Here is an 18,469-nt window from a genome sequence, read left to right on the forward strand (position 1 = left end):
AGTTGTTTTTAAGGTGTAGGTGACATTAAAGGCCTGATCGGATCGAATGTAAAAAGATCAAAATCTCTTTTTTGTGCATATTATCGTAAGTAAACACAAAACAGGTATTTCTAAATAATTGATAATTTGAAAGTTTTAGCAAAATATAAATTTCATGTAATGTTACAAATCATGGGTATTTTGATATTATAATTGTTTGACTCTCACCTCTGATGGTAGGTTGAGATCAAATCTTGAAAATGTTTGGTCTAAGACCGGATCATTTTAAGATCATGAAAATGCATGACACTAGTCTGAAATTATTGCACTACAGAGCAAGGTTAAAAATCCTGAAAAATAAAAGCATTAGATAATTGACATCAAGGATGTAAGGCAAGGAAAGTTATTTCAGAAGTGTACACATCTTTTGTATTGCAGTGTACTGTCTCTGGGCGCTAATGTAAACACAAGACGGATGTCGAAGTCTGACATGGGATCCATGTTTCACATAAAAAATCAATGAAATATTCTGGTCATAGGAAACTATTATGTGAATTATCAAAATTATCAAAATTCACTGGTTTCAATATGTACACAGAGTATACACAACCGCAATTGACTCTCCTTGCCTTACATTCTTGATTGACATTACAATATTTATGTACCTTCCCTTAAATATCTCATCTATAAAATTCCTTTATAACAAAGTTTATATTAGATAAAAATCAGAATTTTTTCACGTATAGTTTTTACAATTATAAAAGTTACTTGGAGTTTTCAAACATTTACTACATTTTCCAGAGTTCGAATTTAATGAATTTAAGCCGCATCTAAAATCCCCCAAAAACCGGTTTCAATTAAGCGCCGGCTTAAATCTTGAAAAATTGAATACAAAGGAATTAAGTCTTTGCCACAAATTCAGTTTTTGTAAAACCTATATCTTTGCAACCTTATAATGTAAACCTTTGGTATTTCAAACTTACACTATTTGATCTAATAGCATTCATAGTTTGAAATATTAAAGGTCTACGACATTGGGTTGCAACGATATTGAAACTAGAAAATCAGAGTTTGTGGCAAAAACTCAGTTCCTTTAAGTGGAACCAACAAAATTTAAACCGTGACTCAAATTCTTTAAACTCAGCCTCAGGTCGTCTTGATTTTTCCATCAGGTTAACTCCTCCTGGTAGCTTTAGCTGTAATTGTAGAAATACTCCTGTGCTACTCCTGTAGCTGTAGTTGTAGACAATTTCTCTTGTTATCTACTCCTGTAGGTTTGATCTACTACCGTAGTTTGCGAAATACTCCTGTACTACTCCTGTAGCTGTAGTTGTAGACAATTTCTCTTGTTAGCTACTCCTAGGTAGGTTTGATCTACTACCATAGTTGGCGAAATACTCCTGTGCTACTCCTGTAGCTGTAGTTGTAGAGAATTTTTCTTGTTATCTACTCCTGTAGGTTTGATCTACTACCACAGTTGGCGAAATACTCCTGTGCTACTCCTCTAGCTGTAGTTGTAGACAATTTCTCTTGTTATCTACTCCTGTAGGTTTGATCTACTACCGTAGTTGGCGAAATACTCCTGTGCTACTCCTGTAGCTGTAGTTGTAGACAATTTCTCTTGTTATCTACTCCTGTAGGTTTGATCTACTCCAGAAGTTGGGGAAATACTCTTGTGCTACTCCTGTAGCTGTAGGTGTAGAGAATTTCTCTTGTTTTCTACTCCTGTAGGTTTGATCTACTTCCGTAGTTGGCGAAATACTCCTGTGCTACTCCTGTAGCTGTAGTTGTATAGAATTTCTCTTGTTAGCTACTCCTGTAGGTTTGATCTACTCCCGTAGTTGGCGAAATACTCATGTGCTGCTCCTGTAGCTGTAGTTGTAGAAAATTTCTCTTGTTAGCTACTCCTGTAGCTTTGATTTTCACCTTCGGCTATTATTCCTGACCCCCGCTTGCTCATAGGCTATACTTAATGGTGAGAAACCATCTGAAAATATTCTGATTTTAGGAAGGGTGAATTTTAAGAACTTAATATTGCAGATAAAATAAACACAGAATTCATTGTCGGGACAATTTCTTGCACTGGTCTCACTTCTCTGTTTAAGTCTACTGGAATGGAGATTTTATTAATTGAGTTTCTTATAGTTCTTAAATGTATCACTAATTCACTTCAGAAGATCGTTTTTGCTGCAGTTGATTCAACAGAAATTAAAAACCCTTTAGAGGCCAAACTCGTATCAATTTTTCAGACACGTGGAGCACCGTTCAATATGTTATTTGATGTTGATTTACTTTAAAGGAATTAAATCGTTGTCACAAACTCAAATTTTTCCTTATATCTTTCCAACCTGAAGGTGTAAATATTATTAGATGTAACAGAATTTATAGTTTGTAATATCTAATGTCTACAACATTGGGGTTGAAAGATAAAGGGATTAGAAAATCTGAGATTGTGGCAAAGACTTAATTCCCTTTATAAATTAGTTTGAAATTTTGCTCCATTATTGGGGATTATTGAATTTGAAGTCCAAGAATGAAGTTAAAACATGCATGGTACATGTGGTATTCTGATAAGATGCCTGAAAAGGGAGCGTATACATTTGGAAAGTGAGTTTTCGACTTTTAAATATGTATAGAAGAAAGATCTATGAGTGGTTTAGACAAATTACAACATTAGAAATAATTTAAGTGCGTATATCATGGGAAGCCCCAGCGTCCAAGAAGCAGAAGTATCCCTTCAGACTGCCTTCTTCTAGGGTAGTGAGTAAAACCAGGTAATTCAAGCTGCTGTGGGGGGGGGGGGTAGCAACCTAAAAAAAATATTGGTCTATGATTTTCAAATTATAAGTTTGTTTACAGGGATTGCAAGCGTGATATCCTTCTTATATGCAAAGATGACAAATGCCCGTTTAACAACGGTACCATTACAACCTTTATCTGATCAATAATGTGGAAGACATTTTCGTTTTCCTAGGTTTAAAAGTGTTTAATTCTTGTGTTTTCCTGCAATAGAAATGATCAGACTTGTGAATCGGGTATTGTCATCTTTGCAAGCAGAATCGCTTCAAACTACGCTTCCTTACATACAGTTCCTTTTATTTCTACCATAAACATCATAATATACAACTAGGGTCAAGAAATTGAGGAAACAACTGTCTAAACAAATTGCTACTCTAGTGGGTAAAGATTATGGACAAACTTATCGTGATTCCAGGTATATTTGAGAATTTATTATTTTTTTTATTAATTACGCTACAGGGCGGAAATTCATATGTTTGAAAATCCCTTGAAAATGAATGTAGTAGGATGTGTACATGTTTGTATTTGTCAAAAATTAAAGCAAGTTTTATTGAGCATTTTTCCGACGTACTTTTTGAACTTTTTTAAAAATCCTCCCTTGCCCCCTAAACATTTAGTTAGGCCCCCTAAACATTTAGTTAGAGGTCTGTTTTTTTTTACTGATCAGGCCTTGAAAAAAGAACATGTATCACCCTCCCCTATCTCAACTCTTAGGGCAAAATCACAGAGAGGGGGGAACACTCCCCCCCCCCATCCATTTTAGACAAAAATAGCACAATCGGGATAGGATTAAATACGGCTTACACTGTCTATGAAACGCTCAAACTTGAAAGCTGGTTATGAATAAACTTTGCAATTTTCTTTTTTTTATTAATAAAAGAGTACATTTAGGTATAATTGTCAAATTCAAAAACAAAAATATTTTTAAACATTTCCGACGTTCTTTTTTGAACTTTAAAAAAACTTTAATGTGCGTAACTATAACATTTTTTGTTATTGTTTTCTTAACTTCTGTCAAACTACTTTCTGGACCATACTCCGCTATTTATTTTACAGAGAAACCGCGATTAAAATTTATCAATTTTTAAATATAAAAGGTTTAAAGGAAACTTTTTAAATTATTATTATCATTACTGTTATTGTTATTATTCAGAGCCCCCTGGCATTGTTCCCTTCGTACAACAGGTTTCAGAGGAACACATAGATGTGGAGTTACATTATTATCAGGTTATATAATTTTCTAATAACATGATTTGCTAGATTACTTCTAAATAACTTCTGGCCTTGCCTATGTGCCTTAAAGTCAGTCTGGTACTTCAAATGAATTGACTCAAGAGCCTCAAGTTAGGCCAATCTCTGGTCTTAACACCAAGTATCATAGTAATTGGCTTAGCATCGTTTTATTATGAGCATTTGTATGTATTTTTTTTTGAGGGGGGGGGCATTTTAAAGGCTGCTCGAAATTATGTCACTTGCTCAGTTTGATTCATAATTAAATGAAAAGTTAATTTCTAATAATTTACAACTATTTTACATAAAGAGAAGTTTATGAAGTTTTACTTTACAAAGTGTTCCCAAGCCCAATTTTGCCTACAAAACATCCAGTGTGAAGCGAGGGAATATGCCAAGTAAAATTTTAGTATCCCGGAAAAGTAGTACAAATGCGCGTATTTTGCCACGAAAACTTCCCAGAGCGTGTTGTTGGTTTACTTGTTAGTCCCTAGGGACGTAAAGTAACTCAACATTGCTCTGTTTTATATTCAAAGAGTCGGTAATGTTCGCCAAAAGGCAATAAATAATGTTAACCTAGTAATATATTACTGTTAAAGGTATTTTCCAAAAGGCATTTCCCGAGGACAACTTCCCAAGTTAAAATTTCCCAGGGCTGCAATTTCCCAAGCGGAAACTTCCCAAAAGTTAGAATAAGATTTCTAGGCGCCTCAGGCTGCAAGAGGGACCGATCACTGCGGCTAGGATTGGGTAGGAGGCCGAATGCTGCGGCTAGAACAGTGTAGGAGGCCGAGTGACAAACTTCGGAAGTTGCCGTTTGGGAAATTACACTGCAGTTGGGAAGTTGCCACTTGGGAAAATGCCTTATGTAAAGTACCTAAAATTCCTATTAATTCTTTCAGCCTGGCCTGAAGCAACTATTCTTGTATCTGCTGCTCACTGTAATCAGATCTGTAAAGATTCAGTAACTAATCAACCTCTGGAGATCTGTTGTTGCAGAGTTGATGCTGATCCAGGGTCTTGTAAAAATGTAAAATCTTCTTATTTATTCATTGTAGGCATAGATTAATAACAACACAGATAAAAAGCTAGATGTCGTCTTTTAAAAAAAACTTAAATCACGAAAAGACTAAATCTATTGTTCTATCTGTGTTATTATTAATCTTTGGTTATAGGGTTTCTATTCCATTCCCAATATGTGCAATAGGGTTTCCATTCCATTCCCAATATGTCCAATAATAACACAATACTTGATCTGTAACTGTCTAAATTATTTTTACAAATTCAAAATTTATCCGGTTGTATACAACAAAAACCGTACTCGTGGGAGAATAACACAAAGAAATTGAGTCTTTTCTGATCCCATCTTTGTAACCTGAGCTGAAAACTTTAGAATGGGATATCCATAATCCTGCTCTGTTAATTAATCCGGAAATTAATAACATGATGAGAACAAGCAATACATAATCCGGAAATTAAGAAAAAGAGAGGATCAAGCATTGATCTCGGTATTCACCATTCTAAAGTTTTCAGCTCAGATCATAAAAAGAATTCATAGTTTGAAATATTAAGGTCTATGACAGTGAAAAATCAGAGTTTGTGGCAAGCAAACACTCAATTCCTTTTGCGCATGCATAATTGTGCTAAAACTTGTGCATTTTCTCACGGGCTAGTTTTTTAATAATTAATTTATAAATATATTTTTATTTTTATTAAAGGTAATTTTTAACAAAAGTTTGTCGAAGTTTTCTAAAGAAAAACCTAATTGAATCTGCAAAGTATATATAGTATTGTTCAGTCTAGTTCCTATTGTGGTTTTCGTCCTGAACTAATGGAGGCTGACCCCATTGATCTACAAATAGGTCAGTTTTTTCGGCAGTTCATTTAATTTTACCAAGGGTTCCACAGACCAATTTTGTTACTTAGGTAACATTGGTCGAGGGAACCTGAGGGTTGAAAAAAATTCACAATCACAGAGCGGGATTTTATTTTACTTAATTGGCCCAAGGGATAATTTTAAGTAATAACACATCTCGTTGTTGGAGGAATCGATGGCAATGTTGGTCAAAGGAGGTAAAGAAAGGAAACAGCTGATAAACAAATTTCTACATAATAGTTACTTAAAGGGACGGTGAGCCCGATTCCCAACAGTACTCTTTTTTCTGAAAACGAACCAACCCAAATTCATGATTTTGAACGACGACAATGCACTCTAACTCAGTAATTATACATCGTGGAAACGTTTTATATGTCTCAAATGAATCCTAAAGAATTTATCCACAAGACTGCATACTCAGTCTAATCCCTATATCTTTGCAACACAATGAAATAAACCTTTGATATTTAGATCAAAAGTCAAAGTTTAAATATCTAAGATTTAAACCAAATGGTTAAAGAGAAAAAGTTTAAGTTTTAACTTTAAGTTTGTGGTAAAGTCTCAATTCCTGAAGATTTTTGGGTTCTAACGTGCTAATATTCTATTTTGGGTTTTTACGTGCTTATATTCTATTTTTGGGTTCTTACTTGCTTATATTCTATTTTTGGGTTCTAACGTGCTTATATTCTATTTTTGGGTTATGGGTTCTTACTTGCTTATATTATATTTTTGGGTTCTTACGTGCTTTTATTCTATTTTTGGGTTCTTACATGCTTATATTCTATTTTTGGGTTCTACGTGCTTATATTCTATTTTTGGGTTCTTACTTGCTTATATTCTATTTTTGGGTTCTTACTTGCTTATATTCTATTTTTGGGTTCTAACGTGCTTATATTCTATTTTTGGGTTCTCACGTGCTTATATTCTATTTTTGGGTTCTCACGTGCTTATATTCTATTTTTGGGTTCTCACGTGCTTATATTCTATTTTTGGGTTCTTACGTGCTTATATTCTATTTTTGGGTTCTAACGTGCTTATATTCTATTTTTGGGTTCTTACGTGCTAATATTCTATTTTTGGGTTCTAACGTGCTAATATTCTATTTTTGGGTCTTACTTGCTTATATTCTATTTTCGGGTTCTTACTTGCTTATATTCTATTTTTGGGTTCTTACGTGCTTATATTCTATTTTTGGGTTCTTACTTGCCTATATTCTATTTTTGGGTTCTTACGTGCTTTTATTCTATTATTGGGTTCTAACGTGCTTATATTCTATTTTTGGGTTATAACGTGCTAATATTCTATTTTTGGGTTCTTACGTGCTTATATTCTATTTTTGGGTTCTTACTTGCTTATATTCTATATTCACCATGTCATATTTTTTTTTGCTTTGTTTGGTTGGGATTGCTTTACACTTATAGTTTTGCCAGGTACGAAAAAAACTGTACCTTCCCAGAAACTGCAAATAGTTCTAAGGAATTAAGTCTTTGCCACAAACTCATATCTTCTCATCCTTATATTTTTGTAGCATGATGATGTTAACCTTTGATTTTTCAAACTTAGATTATTTGATCTATCTTGATCAATTTTGAAATATCTAAAGTTTAAAACTTTGGGTTGCAAAGATAAAGGGATGATAAAATCAGAGTTTGTGGCAAAGACTCAATTTCTTTGCTTCTATCTACTAAACTTTTGCTTAGTTTGTGGGGAATTCTCTCTAGAACTAGCGCCTGAAACTTATAGTAAAGAAAATGAAAGGGTTCTGCAGATTGAAAAGGTAAATAATTATAGATATATATATATATAGTTGTGAAGCAAAAGGCATATATATTTTAGATTACCAACCATCCCAAGTATTTGCTTGGTTATCCTGCTCTTGGTTTTGATATTGCTGTTTACCATGTCAAGAATCCTCAGGTATAGAGAGAGAGAATACGATTCAGTGAAGTTCTATAGTTAGATTTCTACTCCACTGGAGGCCTCCGGAGGGATTTCTACTCCACTCTGGAGGCCTCCGGAGGGATTTCAATTACACTGGAGGGTTTTGGAAAATCGTTAAAACTTTACTCAGGGCCATTTATATTCGACTGGGGGCTTTAAATTCCACTTGAAGGATTCAGATATCTATCCAGGTGGTGTATAATTCCACTGAAGAGATTCAGATATCCATCCTGGGGGTTTAAAATTTCAAAAGACTTGTAAAAAGTGATTTTTCCAAAACCCTTCAGTAGAATTGAAATCCCGGCCATGGTGGTCTCCAGTGGAGTCAAAATATTACTACGAACTTCCGTGGCTCAGAGAATACAGACAACAATCATAAAGGGGAGTGTACACGGAAATTCAAGGGACCCTCCATGCAACGCTGGCAATGCCCGATTCACAACGATATGCTTGAAACGTTTATCTGATTAATAGGGATGAAAGATATTATTGTTTTACTGGGCTGTAAAGGGGCTGTAAAGAGACTGTAAAAGGGGGTATAGACTGAAACCTGAGAATCTCAGGCGTTCAACGATACATATGAACTATCTAAAATCCTATAGCTTGAGTCTGAAAGTCGTCTGTCTATTCCACAGTTTTCTGGTTCTGACTATACAAAATGAAAAGTTTCAAGAATTAAATATTTCTATTTTTAGGAGTTGAGAGCTTTAAATTCTGACAATGTAGATCCGATTGCAAATAAAACTATTTACCCAGCCTGTCTTCCTAAACTATCCTTCAGTCAATATAACAATGCCTACCCTGTAAGTGATATATAATATTAGGCAACATTTTGAAAAAAATGATAATTTTTCAATCTGAATATTAATGTTTAAATGATCTATATAATAAAGCATATATATACGTATATATATATGCATGTATAAATATGTCAGCTATACCTGGATAAACTGCTGAACCGCAAAAAAGAATGCGTAAACGATTCGAATTTTCTAAAAAAAAATACAAGAAAAAATCTTTTAAATCGACTGTATTTACCATTATTTTTATGCAAAATTTTCGCTAAAATCCTTTCGCATTTTTTCGGGTTATTTTCGCATTTCCTATTCTAGAAAATTTCGCATTTTTTCGCAAAACAGAATGAAGCGAAATTTCGCGAAAAAACGAAAAGTTTCGCATTTTTCGCCAGTAAACGAATTTGGAAAAATGCGATTTTCTTTTTCGCTAGAAACCATAGTTGTATTTATTTTTGACTCTTTGAAAAAATGTCGTATACCAAAGCTAAATCATACAATTTTTAGATTGATACAGAGCAAATGATCTAATATTTCTCGCCACATATACACTTTTTCCAATTCCTTTATCTTTACAACATGATGTCGTAGACCTTTAATATTTCAAACTATGAATTCATCGATTGTGAAAGTTTGTAAAATTAAATCTAAAAATCAACTACTTTGAAACATGTAGTGAATAGAAAATTATAGTTTAGCAAAAACAGAAAAGTTTTATAAAATGTTTGTGTGCAATTGTCTTAATGTAATGGTTATTTCTAGAAAATTTTCTGAAAAGGCAGAAATAAAAAGTTTTAAAAATGGAAAAGAGTGTGAATTTAAGCTTTTAAAGAATCATAAAAATTAAAAAAATTAAAAATCCGGGAACCAATGAATTTATATAGCACCACCACAAGTGCACAATAGTTTTATAAAAGCTTGCTAACAAACCAGAAATAAAAATCAAAGTTAATTTCATATTTATTTTGATTTAAATTGAAAAAATATTTAGAAAAATTCTAACATTTTTGGACAAAATCCGTGAACAAATGAATCTTAAATTTAGTATTAGAACACGATGACTTAATAGCACGTCTAAAATGAAATTGATAAAGTTTACAATAGTTTGATAAACATATTTTCAAGGGAGATTTCTATGCATGGAAGGATCCAGAGCCGACGTTTAAAGCTCCTGTAGAAATTTTGAGAACTTATGTACGAGATAATTTGTTACCGAGAGAGGATAAACTTAATAAGGTAATTCTAATAGTTCAGATTGAGTCTGTTTATAAAAAGTTTCATTAATGTTTAAGACAGGTTCGATTTTGAAGTGTCACAACGCCTCGGGCTTTAACTTTTCCGCTCTAACTCGCATATCCTTTTCTGTAGTTGCAACACTTCAAAATCAACCCTGTCTTAAACATTGACGAACATTTTTATAAACAGGCTGAATCTTTGTGACCTACAAACCTAAAATCTAACGGGTTCCAAAATCAAAACTTGAGGCAAATTGGTTCAGAAACGTTCAAAAATTAAGTTCGGTCATCCAAACATACAGATAAACAGAGATAACAATTCTATATATATATATATGACTAGCTTGGAACCCCAGCTTGGCCAGGAGATCTTAATAATAAATCAAAGCTAAGAACATTCCCGTGATCCATCCATCGAGTTTCCACACTCCAAGTGCCGGGCCTGGCTTTGCCCAGGTTACTAATAGTTACTCCTGCCATTAACCAGCGCTTTATAGTCAAAACTAATGCTAAGAACATTCCCGTGGTCCCGAAATAAAATTTTGAGGCAAATCGGTCAAAGGATCCCTGAGTTTTGATCGGACATACAAACAAACAAAAAAAAATCTGAGATTACTACTTATGTCTAGGTTGAGTGTGGGGATCCAGGATGGATGAATTCTAATACATATTATCCCCCTGGGACAATTTGCTTTAAATCCATTGTTCAAGACAGGTATAAACAACATGTTTAGCATGTACTAACTCATTAGTAAACCATAGGGTAATTTCCTTATGATCAATCAACAAAAAGATTAAGATTTTCAAGTCACAATTTGCTACATCATTTTAAGATGCTAGGCTTTAAGGGCGCTTCGGGCACATCTTCTATATTAACTTTTAATTGTACCTAGCTCTGAATGTGAGCATCATATAGAGTCTAGTACAATAGATGGCAACGTAGAATTTGTACACTCTCAGTACAGTTGTATTCTGTCGTCACAAGTGTCAATTCAGTTTTTTTGCCCGACAAAATCATCAATAATAGTGATAATTTTAGAATAAAGTGCTTTTCTTACAATAAAATAAGTGCAATTATATGTGTTCTTTAGTATCTGTTTTTACACGTTTTTATTTAATCTTGGAAAACATGTCAACTAATGTGAGAAAATTTCGCTTTCCTTGTTATATTTGACACTTGTGACATCGTTTATATTTGGTTAATTTCTCTGTTGCCACCTATTGTACTTGATAATCTATTTGGTGAGCATCTTCTTTTGAGTACTCTAATTGATATTTGGTAGTTGTTAATTTAATCAATGGAATTGAGTCTTTGTAACAAACTCTGATGTTCTAATACCTATATTTTTTCCAACTGATTGTTTAAACCTTTGATATTTCAAACTTTTTTATTTCATCCAACAGAATTCATAGTTTGAAATATCTAAGATCTACGGCATTGGGTTACAAAGATATAGAAATTAGAAAATCTTAGTTTGTGACAAAGACTCAATTCCTTTCTGAACAATCTCTTTATCTGGTTTATTTAGCTGCGTAGAGTTTGGTAACTCTGGTTCTCCTGTAGCACTGAGAGCTCCCTGGGAATTATCTGGAAAACAAAATATTTCAAGGTTCCATTGGGCAGGAACTCTCTCTATATCAAAAGGTACATGGTGTCCCAATAAACATGGGAATTCTCTGACGATTTTAATATCGTCTTTGTCAATTATTTTAATTAATTCTTATTTAATGCTGGCAAAACTGTTGTACAAATTAGCTGACATATTTTGAATATCCCGTCCCTAGGGGGGTGAACAAATTTAATTCTGTACCTTGCCAACGCCAGGTACTCCAACTATTTATGTATCAGAGATTGAAAATGTACATTGGTCTTTTATATGCATTTAACTAGCTGAAGTTTCCGGCGTTGCCCGTGGCATTTTAAAAATTGAATTTTGAAGAAAAAAATCTGAAGTTTTAATTAGTTGACCCCTGGCCCAGAAAAAAATAACAGATATAAAGTTTGAATATCAGCCTGTCAAATCATTATTTTTTTTAATCAAAATATTTAGAGTTCACTCAACTACAACTGCCTTAGTCTTTAAGCTTGATATAGTGAACAACCGGAGTCTTTTTTTGTGTTTAACTATTAGATTAGATTAAGATGGTTGAACTATGTAGATTGTAGACGAAGTTCAACCAGTTCTCTTCAGCTTTAACTTGCTCAGGGACAAAATTTAATGAATTTGAGCTACGTTGCTAAACGGCCAGTTCAAATTTGAACCACCGATACAAAGTTAAAGATTAAGGCAGGAATTGAAGCGTTGATTCAAATTTGAACCGGCGGTAGGAAGCTCAAATTCATTAAATTCGGACCCAGTTCAGCTATTGATTAAATCTAGTGCCTGGTAAATATAATTGTATGCATAGATTAATAACAACACATATAAAACACTGGATGTCATCTTTTCAAGATTTCAGGGTTTTTCGTTCACAATAACCCTGTGACAGAAGCCAAAAGGAGTTACCCGCATGCTGCGTTGAATTACAAGATAGAGAGAGATAAATTGTTCCTCGCAGCATGCGCGTAAATCCTTCGGGCCACTGTCTCCGGGTTATTGTGAACGAAAAACCCCTATATCTTGAAAAGACGACATCTATTGCTCTGTGTTGTTATTAATCTATGATTGTATGTTTAAGGCTGTGACCAAACGTTTGTGTCTTTAGTAAATAGCAATTCTAGAAAGGTAAAGATTTTCAAACATAAGTCGAATCCGATAATTCATCAATGACAATAAACAAGGTGGCCCAAAAAACAGGTTTTAGGACTTTTCAGCCCTTTTAATCCTTAAAAAGAACTCGAAAATTAGCTCTTTTAAAATAGTTTTTAGTTTTGCATGGCAATATATTTGGGCCTATTTAATAAAATAATTTGAAATATGAACATCAAAGTAATCTAATTAGGTTTTCATTTTAGAATTTCTAAGCATAGTTTTTTTCTCTCCCCTAGGGGCGAATATATTTCCATTCAACTCTTCTCTTCAGATAATTGGTGCTGACTGACTTCATTTTGGGGCATAAGATGGCCGACGATATTGCTTTCTCTGCCGGCAGATAATGCCGTTCCTCCTTTCTCCAGCATTATACTATTCCCTAACTTCCCTATTTCTCTAGATAAGAAAGGGTTCAATACTCTCCGGAGATTGTTGTTAGGCTGCCCATACTCCGAGTTCACTGCACCCCGCGGCCAGCTCTTGGCCATATTTGTTCAACACTGTTCTATATTTAGGGTTGCACACATACTTGGAGTTCAATACCCTTGGACCGACTCCGGACTATTTAGGCTTTATAGATTGTATTTACTATGCATCATTTCCCCGGCTGGGAGAAATGAACTTAAATCAGCTTATGTACATATGGCTAAACCCTTGGTCGGTTTACACTAGATTTAAAAACGTTAATCCCCGTTTTTTTTCGGCCACCCTGTATATATTGTGTATTTCTTTTTTTCACAATTTACATTTATTCAAAAAGAAGAAAGAAAAGTGTAGCAAATAGAAGAAATTTAAACCCCTCGGGATTCAATGATAAACCCTTGGCCGGGATATAAACCCTTGGGATATATTTAATAAAAATGTATTTTAGACATCTGTTCCTAAACTGCAAATCAGGTCGGAGAATCCTGCAGTATTTACAGGAAAATCCATGCAAATTTCTATAAAACAAAACTTTTAATTGACAAAATGTTTATTTGGAAAAGCCAATAAAATTGCCAAAGCACAAGATTTTTAATGGCTCCGCTGCTAAAATCGCAAATGGGATTTTAGAAGAATTTTTTTATTTAATGTTTTGCATTTTTTTGCTCAACGCCCAAACAATTTTTTTGTGCTCTGTGGTTTTAATTCTATCCAAATAGATTATCAATTACAATAGATGGCAACAGAGAAATGGACCAATTATACACAACGTCACAAGTGTCCAAAATAACAATAACGCCGAAATTGTCTCACATTAGTTGACATGTTTTCTAAGATTAAAGAAAAAAGTGTAAAAAGAGAAACTAATGAAAACATAAAATTGCACTTGTTTTACTGGAAGATAAGCACTTTATTCTAAAATTATCACTATTTATAATAACATAAAACTGTTGACACTTGTGACGTAAGAATACAGCTGTACTCAGAGTGTACAAATTCTACATTGCCATCTATTGTACTAGACTCTATTTGGTTAAATCTATTGTTCTGTTTATAAACAGGGATGAGCATTTGACCCCCCCCCCCCACTATCGTTTTTTTTGCAATAACTGAAAAGTATGAGAGCTAGGAAGCTCAAATTTTCTGAATTTTTCAACTAACAAATGCCCATTACTTAAGGCTCAAAGCTGGGCTCTTAAACCTACTTTTTCAGTTTTTCTTGAATACACATGCAGGTTTAAACAAATTGTAAAATGTTTTTGCAGATCTGAATTTGCTGGGTCAATGGCTTTTAAAAATGTATGATTTGTTGCCATTTGCGCAAGTTTTTTGCACATTTTTTGCCTATCAATATTAGCTAGGTTTTTCAATAAGTATTTGGTTTTGCTTATTAACTAGATTTCGCAATAAAATTTGCCATTTTTATTGCAGATTATTGAAGAACCCAACGGCTTTCCAAAAACGTATAAAATGGTATAGATTTGTNTGACAACAGACTTCAGGGTAAATAGGCTTCATAACGCTAACCATCAGTAATCATATATTGCTAAGAAATGAGAATTGGATTTACTAGATGCAAGGTGTTATCTGGATTGGATCGCTGAACAATATAATCACAAGGTATTTTAATTTTTAATTTCTTTTAAAATCAGTGAATTATAAAAGTTTAATATTTTTCAGCCCCCAGTTGGATATACAAGACCGAAACAGTGTGAGATTGCGGTAAATATTATTGCTTATTTTTGTTACTTATAAATAGAAGGAGAAAAGTAATATTTTCGAGGTTGTTGCTCTTCTAGGTTTGATTTCACTGAGAAGTATGAAATAAACAAATTTATCTGGTTAAATATTAGAAATTCAAACCATTTTTGTTCTTCACAATAGCTCTTCTATATGAGGAGTTATGATTGATAACATATAAGATTTTAATATTATGAATAATTTACTTTAGTTTAACGTGATCACAAACTTAAATTTTTTAATTCTATCTTATGTTATATCAAATAGTCAAAGTTAGAAATATCATAGGTTTACACCATCAGGTTGCAAAGATATACGGATTAGAAAAATCAGAGTTTTTGCCAAAAACTCATTTAATTCAGGTTGGAGACAGGTTGGATAAGGATAATGAAATGTGCAGAACCAACCGGAATACAACATGTGATCTCACAAATACAAAATGTAATCTGGAAGCATTTGAAGGATATGCTTACAATATATACAGGGTAATTAGAGATGTGCATTAATGTACTTCATTCATTTCATGTGACTTTCAGATACGCAATAGTTAAACCATCTAAACCTTTGTGTTTTAGAATTATAGAGTTATTTCTGTGTTTCCTTTTAAAATTAATTAATTATTTTTTAATTGTGGTTCTTTAAGTATAAAAGTGACGTCTGCCCCCCCCCCTCTTTCTGTTTTTCCCCAGGACATTCACTATCAGGATAATTTGTAGCACATTGAATCTTCGTGACTTTTCAGCAACACTAATATAATTGAGATACATAATATGAATGCAAAGTGCAGGGTTAGGAATAGGGTAGAATAGGGCGATCTAAAGGCTGGTCGGTGATTTAAAAATAAAAACTAATATCGCCCATACCTTTTTTTATAATTTTAGCTACCGAGATAACCAGAAAACAATGGAATAGAAAGACGACATTATAGCAATACTTTAGCGTTTTGATATTGTTACAATGCAAAAATGTTTACTAGTAACTTAGCAAAGTACAATTAATTGAAAAGGGTCTATTTACACTGTACAATTTCTATGTTTAATGTTCATTGAACTAGTTTAAGTCCTAATTTGAGTTTAAAAGTCGTCTTTCTATGTCAAAATTTGCCAACAAATATTTTTTTAACGTTTTTCCAACATTTTTAGAAAACCTTTCTAGCACCCAACCAACCATTGAAGTTGGCCGTCTTGTTTTTTTAATGAGCTGGCCTTGAAAAATTGGGGCTATGCACTTTATACCTTTACTGAAAGACCTAATTAATTTACTCTAAGCCACTTTACCCACCTGTCAGATTTTAGACTATAGAAAACTACGAATATTCCTCTATTTTGTTGGGAAAAGGGGATAAAAAGTACTGTTTTGAATCGGGCATGCAAGGGGGTCTCTTGAAATTGTTTTGACAGGCCCTAAAACGACAAGGCCGTCATAGTAACCAATGTTCTTATACCGTGAATATTAACACTTTTTTTTAACTATCAATTTAATTTTTCCCTCTAGCTCAATGTACGTCCTAAATTTGGTGCAACAAAGTGCTTTGTGTTTTTTTTCTTCAAATTATAGACCAGAGGGATGTTATAATTCAAACAAGAGTTGCAGGGAAAAGTTTAAATGTAAAAAAAATTTAAATGAAAAAAATTATATTGTAAACTAATTTCTTTAAATATATTTTAATTAAGAAATATATATATTAGATTTATTTTCTTGGTTTTTTATTACTCTTTTATTTTTTAGTGCAATGATACAAATGGAAACATGGTAAATTGTGCAAATAATTGCAAGGTAACTTTTTATGTTTTTTGAATAATTTGAAAATACTTGTAATTTTTGCGTGCCTGGGACTGGAGTGAAAATCCTTATAAAGACCGATCAACAAGAATCTGAGAAAATTATGAAGATTTGGGCGTCAAACCTTATAGAAATCCAATGTATGGACCCGCTACGTATAGCAACATGGCGTATTTTCCGGGAGTAGATATAATTTTCATAAAATCCTTTTATTTAAATGGTAAAAATTAAATAATCAGTGTAAAGTAGATATAATTTTCATAAAATCCTTTTATTTAAATGGTAAAACGGAATGTTATGAAATCATATTAGCATTAATGGAGAACTTTTTTTTTTGTACTTTTAAGAATTTTTTCCAAACCTAAAAGGTACGTATTAAACTATTTTGCTCCTTTAATGTCTAGGTTATGTAAAAAAATAGAAATTATGATAATGATAATGATAAGCTACAATATTTTACAAAAACGTTTAATTTTTCAAAAATATAAAAAAATGTTCTCCCGGAAAATACGCCATGTTGCTATACGTAGCGGGTCCATACGTTGGATTTCTATAAGGTTTGACGCCGAAGATTTGCTTGTTTTTCTACCGGAGAATTGGTTATTTCTAATTATGATTTCACGATAAAAAAAAAATGACTTGCGCATGAACACTATAGAGACATAATGCAAGGTTTTGTCAGAATTTTATACTTTTTAAGATATAAAATCAACTTTAAGTTTCTCATTGTTACTTATTCTTATCATTGGGAATGGGACATCACAATGAAATCTACATTAAGGGTGTTGACCCAAATGCTGTTGTGGTTGGTGGAATTGCTGTTGGTGTAACTAGTGCAGTAGGAGCCGCCATTGCCAGTAAGTTATTAATTTGTACAATTTACTTATTTACAATAAATATTTAGTTTGTGGTCTGTAAAGAACTGTAAGCGTAATATCAAATTACCCTCAATACAATGATGTCAATGGGTCAGGCCATTTGAAATCATTTTCCCAAAAGTCGGTAGGAACAATCTTCGATTTTTTTCAAACTTTAAATATTTGAAGACCCATGTGAGTCATTATATAATCAGTAATGTGTAGACTCTGTTGACCTCCGTGTTCGGTGCACAGAGGTCATGAAGTTTTGACCTCTGCAAAGAGGTTGCTCCTTTCAAATTACCATAAGTTTTTTTTTGCTATTTGAGTTATCGACCTACTTTTAACGTCCTTAAATAGGTCATGAATAAGGCTTATTAAAATACTTATTAATAAGGCTTTATTTGAAATTTTGCGAAAAAAATGTTCATCATCAAACATTTATTAAAGTAAAGAATGATAAATTATAAATTATGATATAATAAAACTTCTAATATTTAGCTCTAATTTTGTGTTCGCTGGGAACCATAAGAATAAGATTATATTATATAAAACACTATATTTATTAAGATGGAATCGGAACTGGTGTGTTTGGAGTAGGATTACCATTTCTAGGTAAATTTTACACAATTTTTCTATGTAATTTTAAAATATGTTTTTGTTAAAATGTATTTGCTTCCATGTTATCAAGATTTCAGAATAATGCTGCTGTACACCGGCTCTTATTTTGCATTTGAACAATAAAGTTTTACAATCAGTATTTTTATGCGTATGCAGGTGGTTTGGAGGTATAGGTTTAGGTTTAGGTTTAGGTTTAGGTTTAGGTTTAGGTTTAGGTTTAGGTTTAGGTTTAGGTTTAGGTTAAAGTTTGACCCTATTCTAGCTATTTTTTTATATTGCGTAAAAACTATAAAGGTTAGATGGCTGAAATTCTTGACTTAACCAAAATATAATTTTTCTAAATCTTAGAAAAATATTGATGACTACCTGATGGCGTATATACATATATATTATTAAGGTGGTATGGTGTATATATATATATTATTAAGGTGGTATGGTG

The 18,469-nt window shown here is 32.9% G+C and overlaps 1 protein-coding gene across 1 annotated transcript; it reads left to right on the plus strand.

Moving 5' to 3' along the window:
* Window positions 1-12: 12 nt before the first annotated feature.
* LOC111709340 (uncharacterized) lies at window positions 13-18,024 on the plus strand (the record flags this gene model as incomplete). Its single annotated transcript, XM_023482983.1, is given in 20 exon segments — window positions 13-85; window positions 2,669-2,753; window positions 3,110-3,193; window positions 3,932-4,005; window positions 4,911-5,038; window positions 5,807-5,870; window positions 7,585-7,661; window positions 7,721-7,801; window positions 8,521-8,628; window positions 9,745-9,855; window positions 10,484-10,569; window positions 11,384-11,499; window positions 12,534-12,580; window positions 13,479-13,530; window positions 14,604-14,650; window positions 14,711-14,752; window positions 15,133-15,255; window positions 16,499-16,546; window positions 17,334-17,409; window positions 17,980-18,024. Coding segments are annotated over 15 exon segments (1,090 nt in total), but the record flags the coding sequence as incomplete, so codon positions are not given.
* Window positions 18,025-18,469: the final 445 nt, after the last annotated feature.

The sequence above is a fragment of the Eurytemora carolleeae genome, unplaced genomic scaffold, assembly GCF_000591075.1.
Source record: "Eurytemora carolleeae unplaced genomic scaffold, Eaff_2.0 scaffold933, whole genome shotgun sequence".
NCBI classification, from domain to species: Eukaryota; Metazoa; Arthropoda; class Copepoda; order Calanoida; family Temoridae; genus Eurytemora; species Eurytemora carolleeae.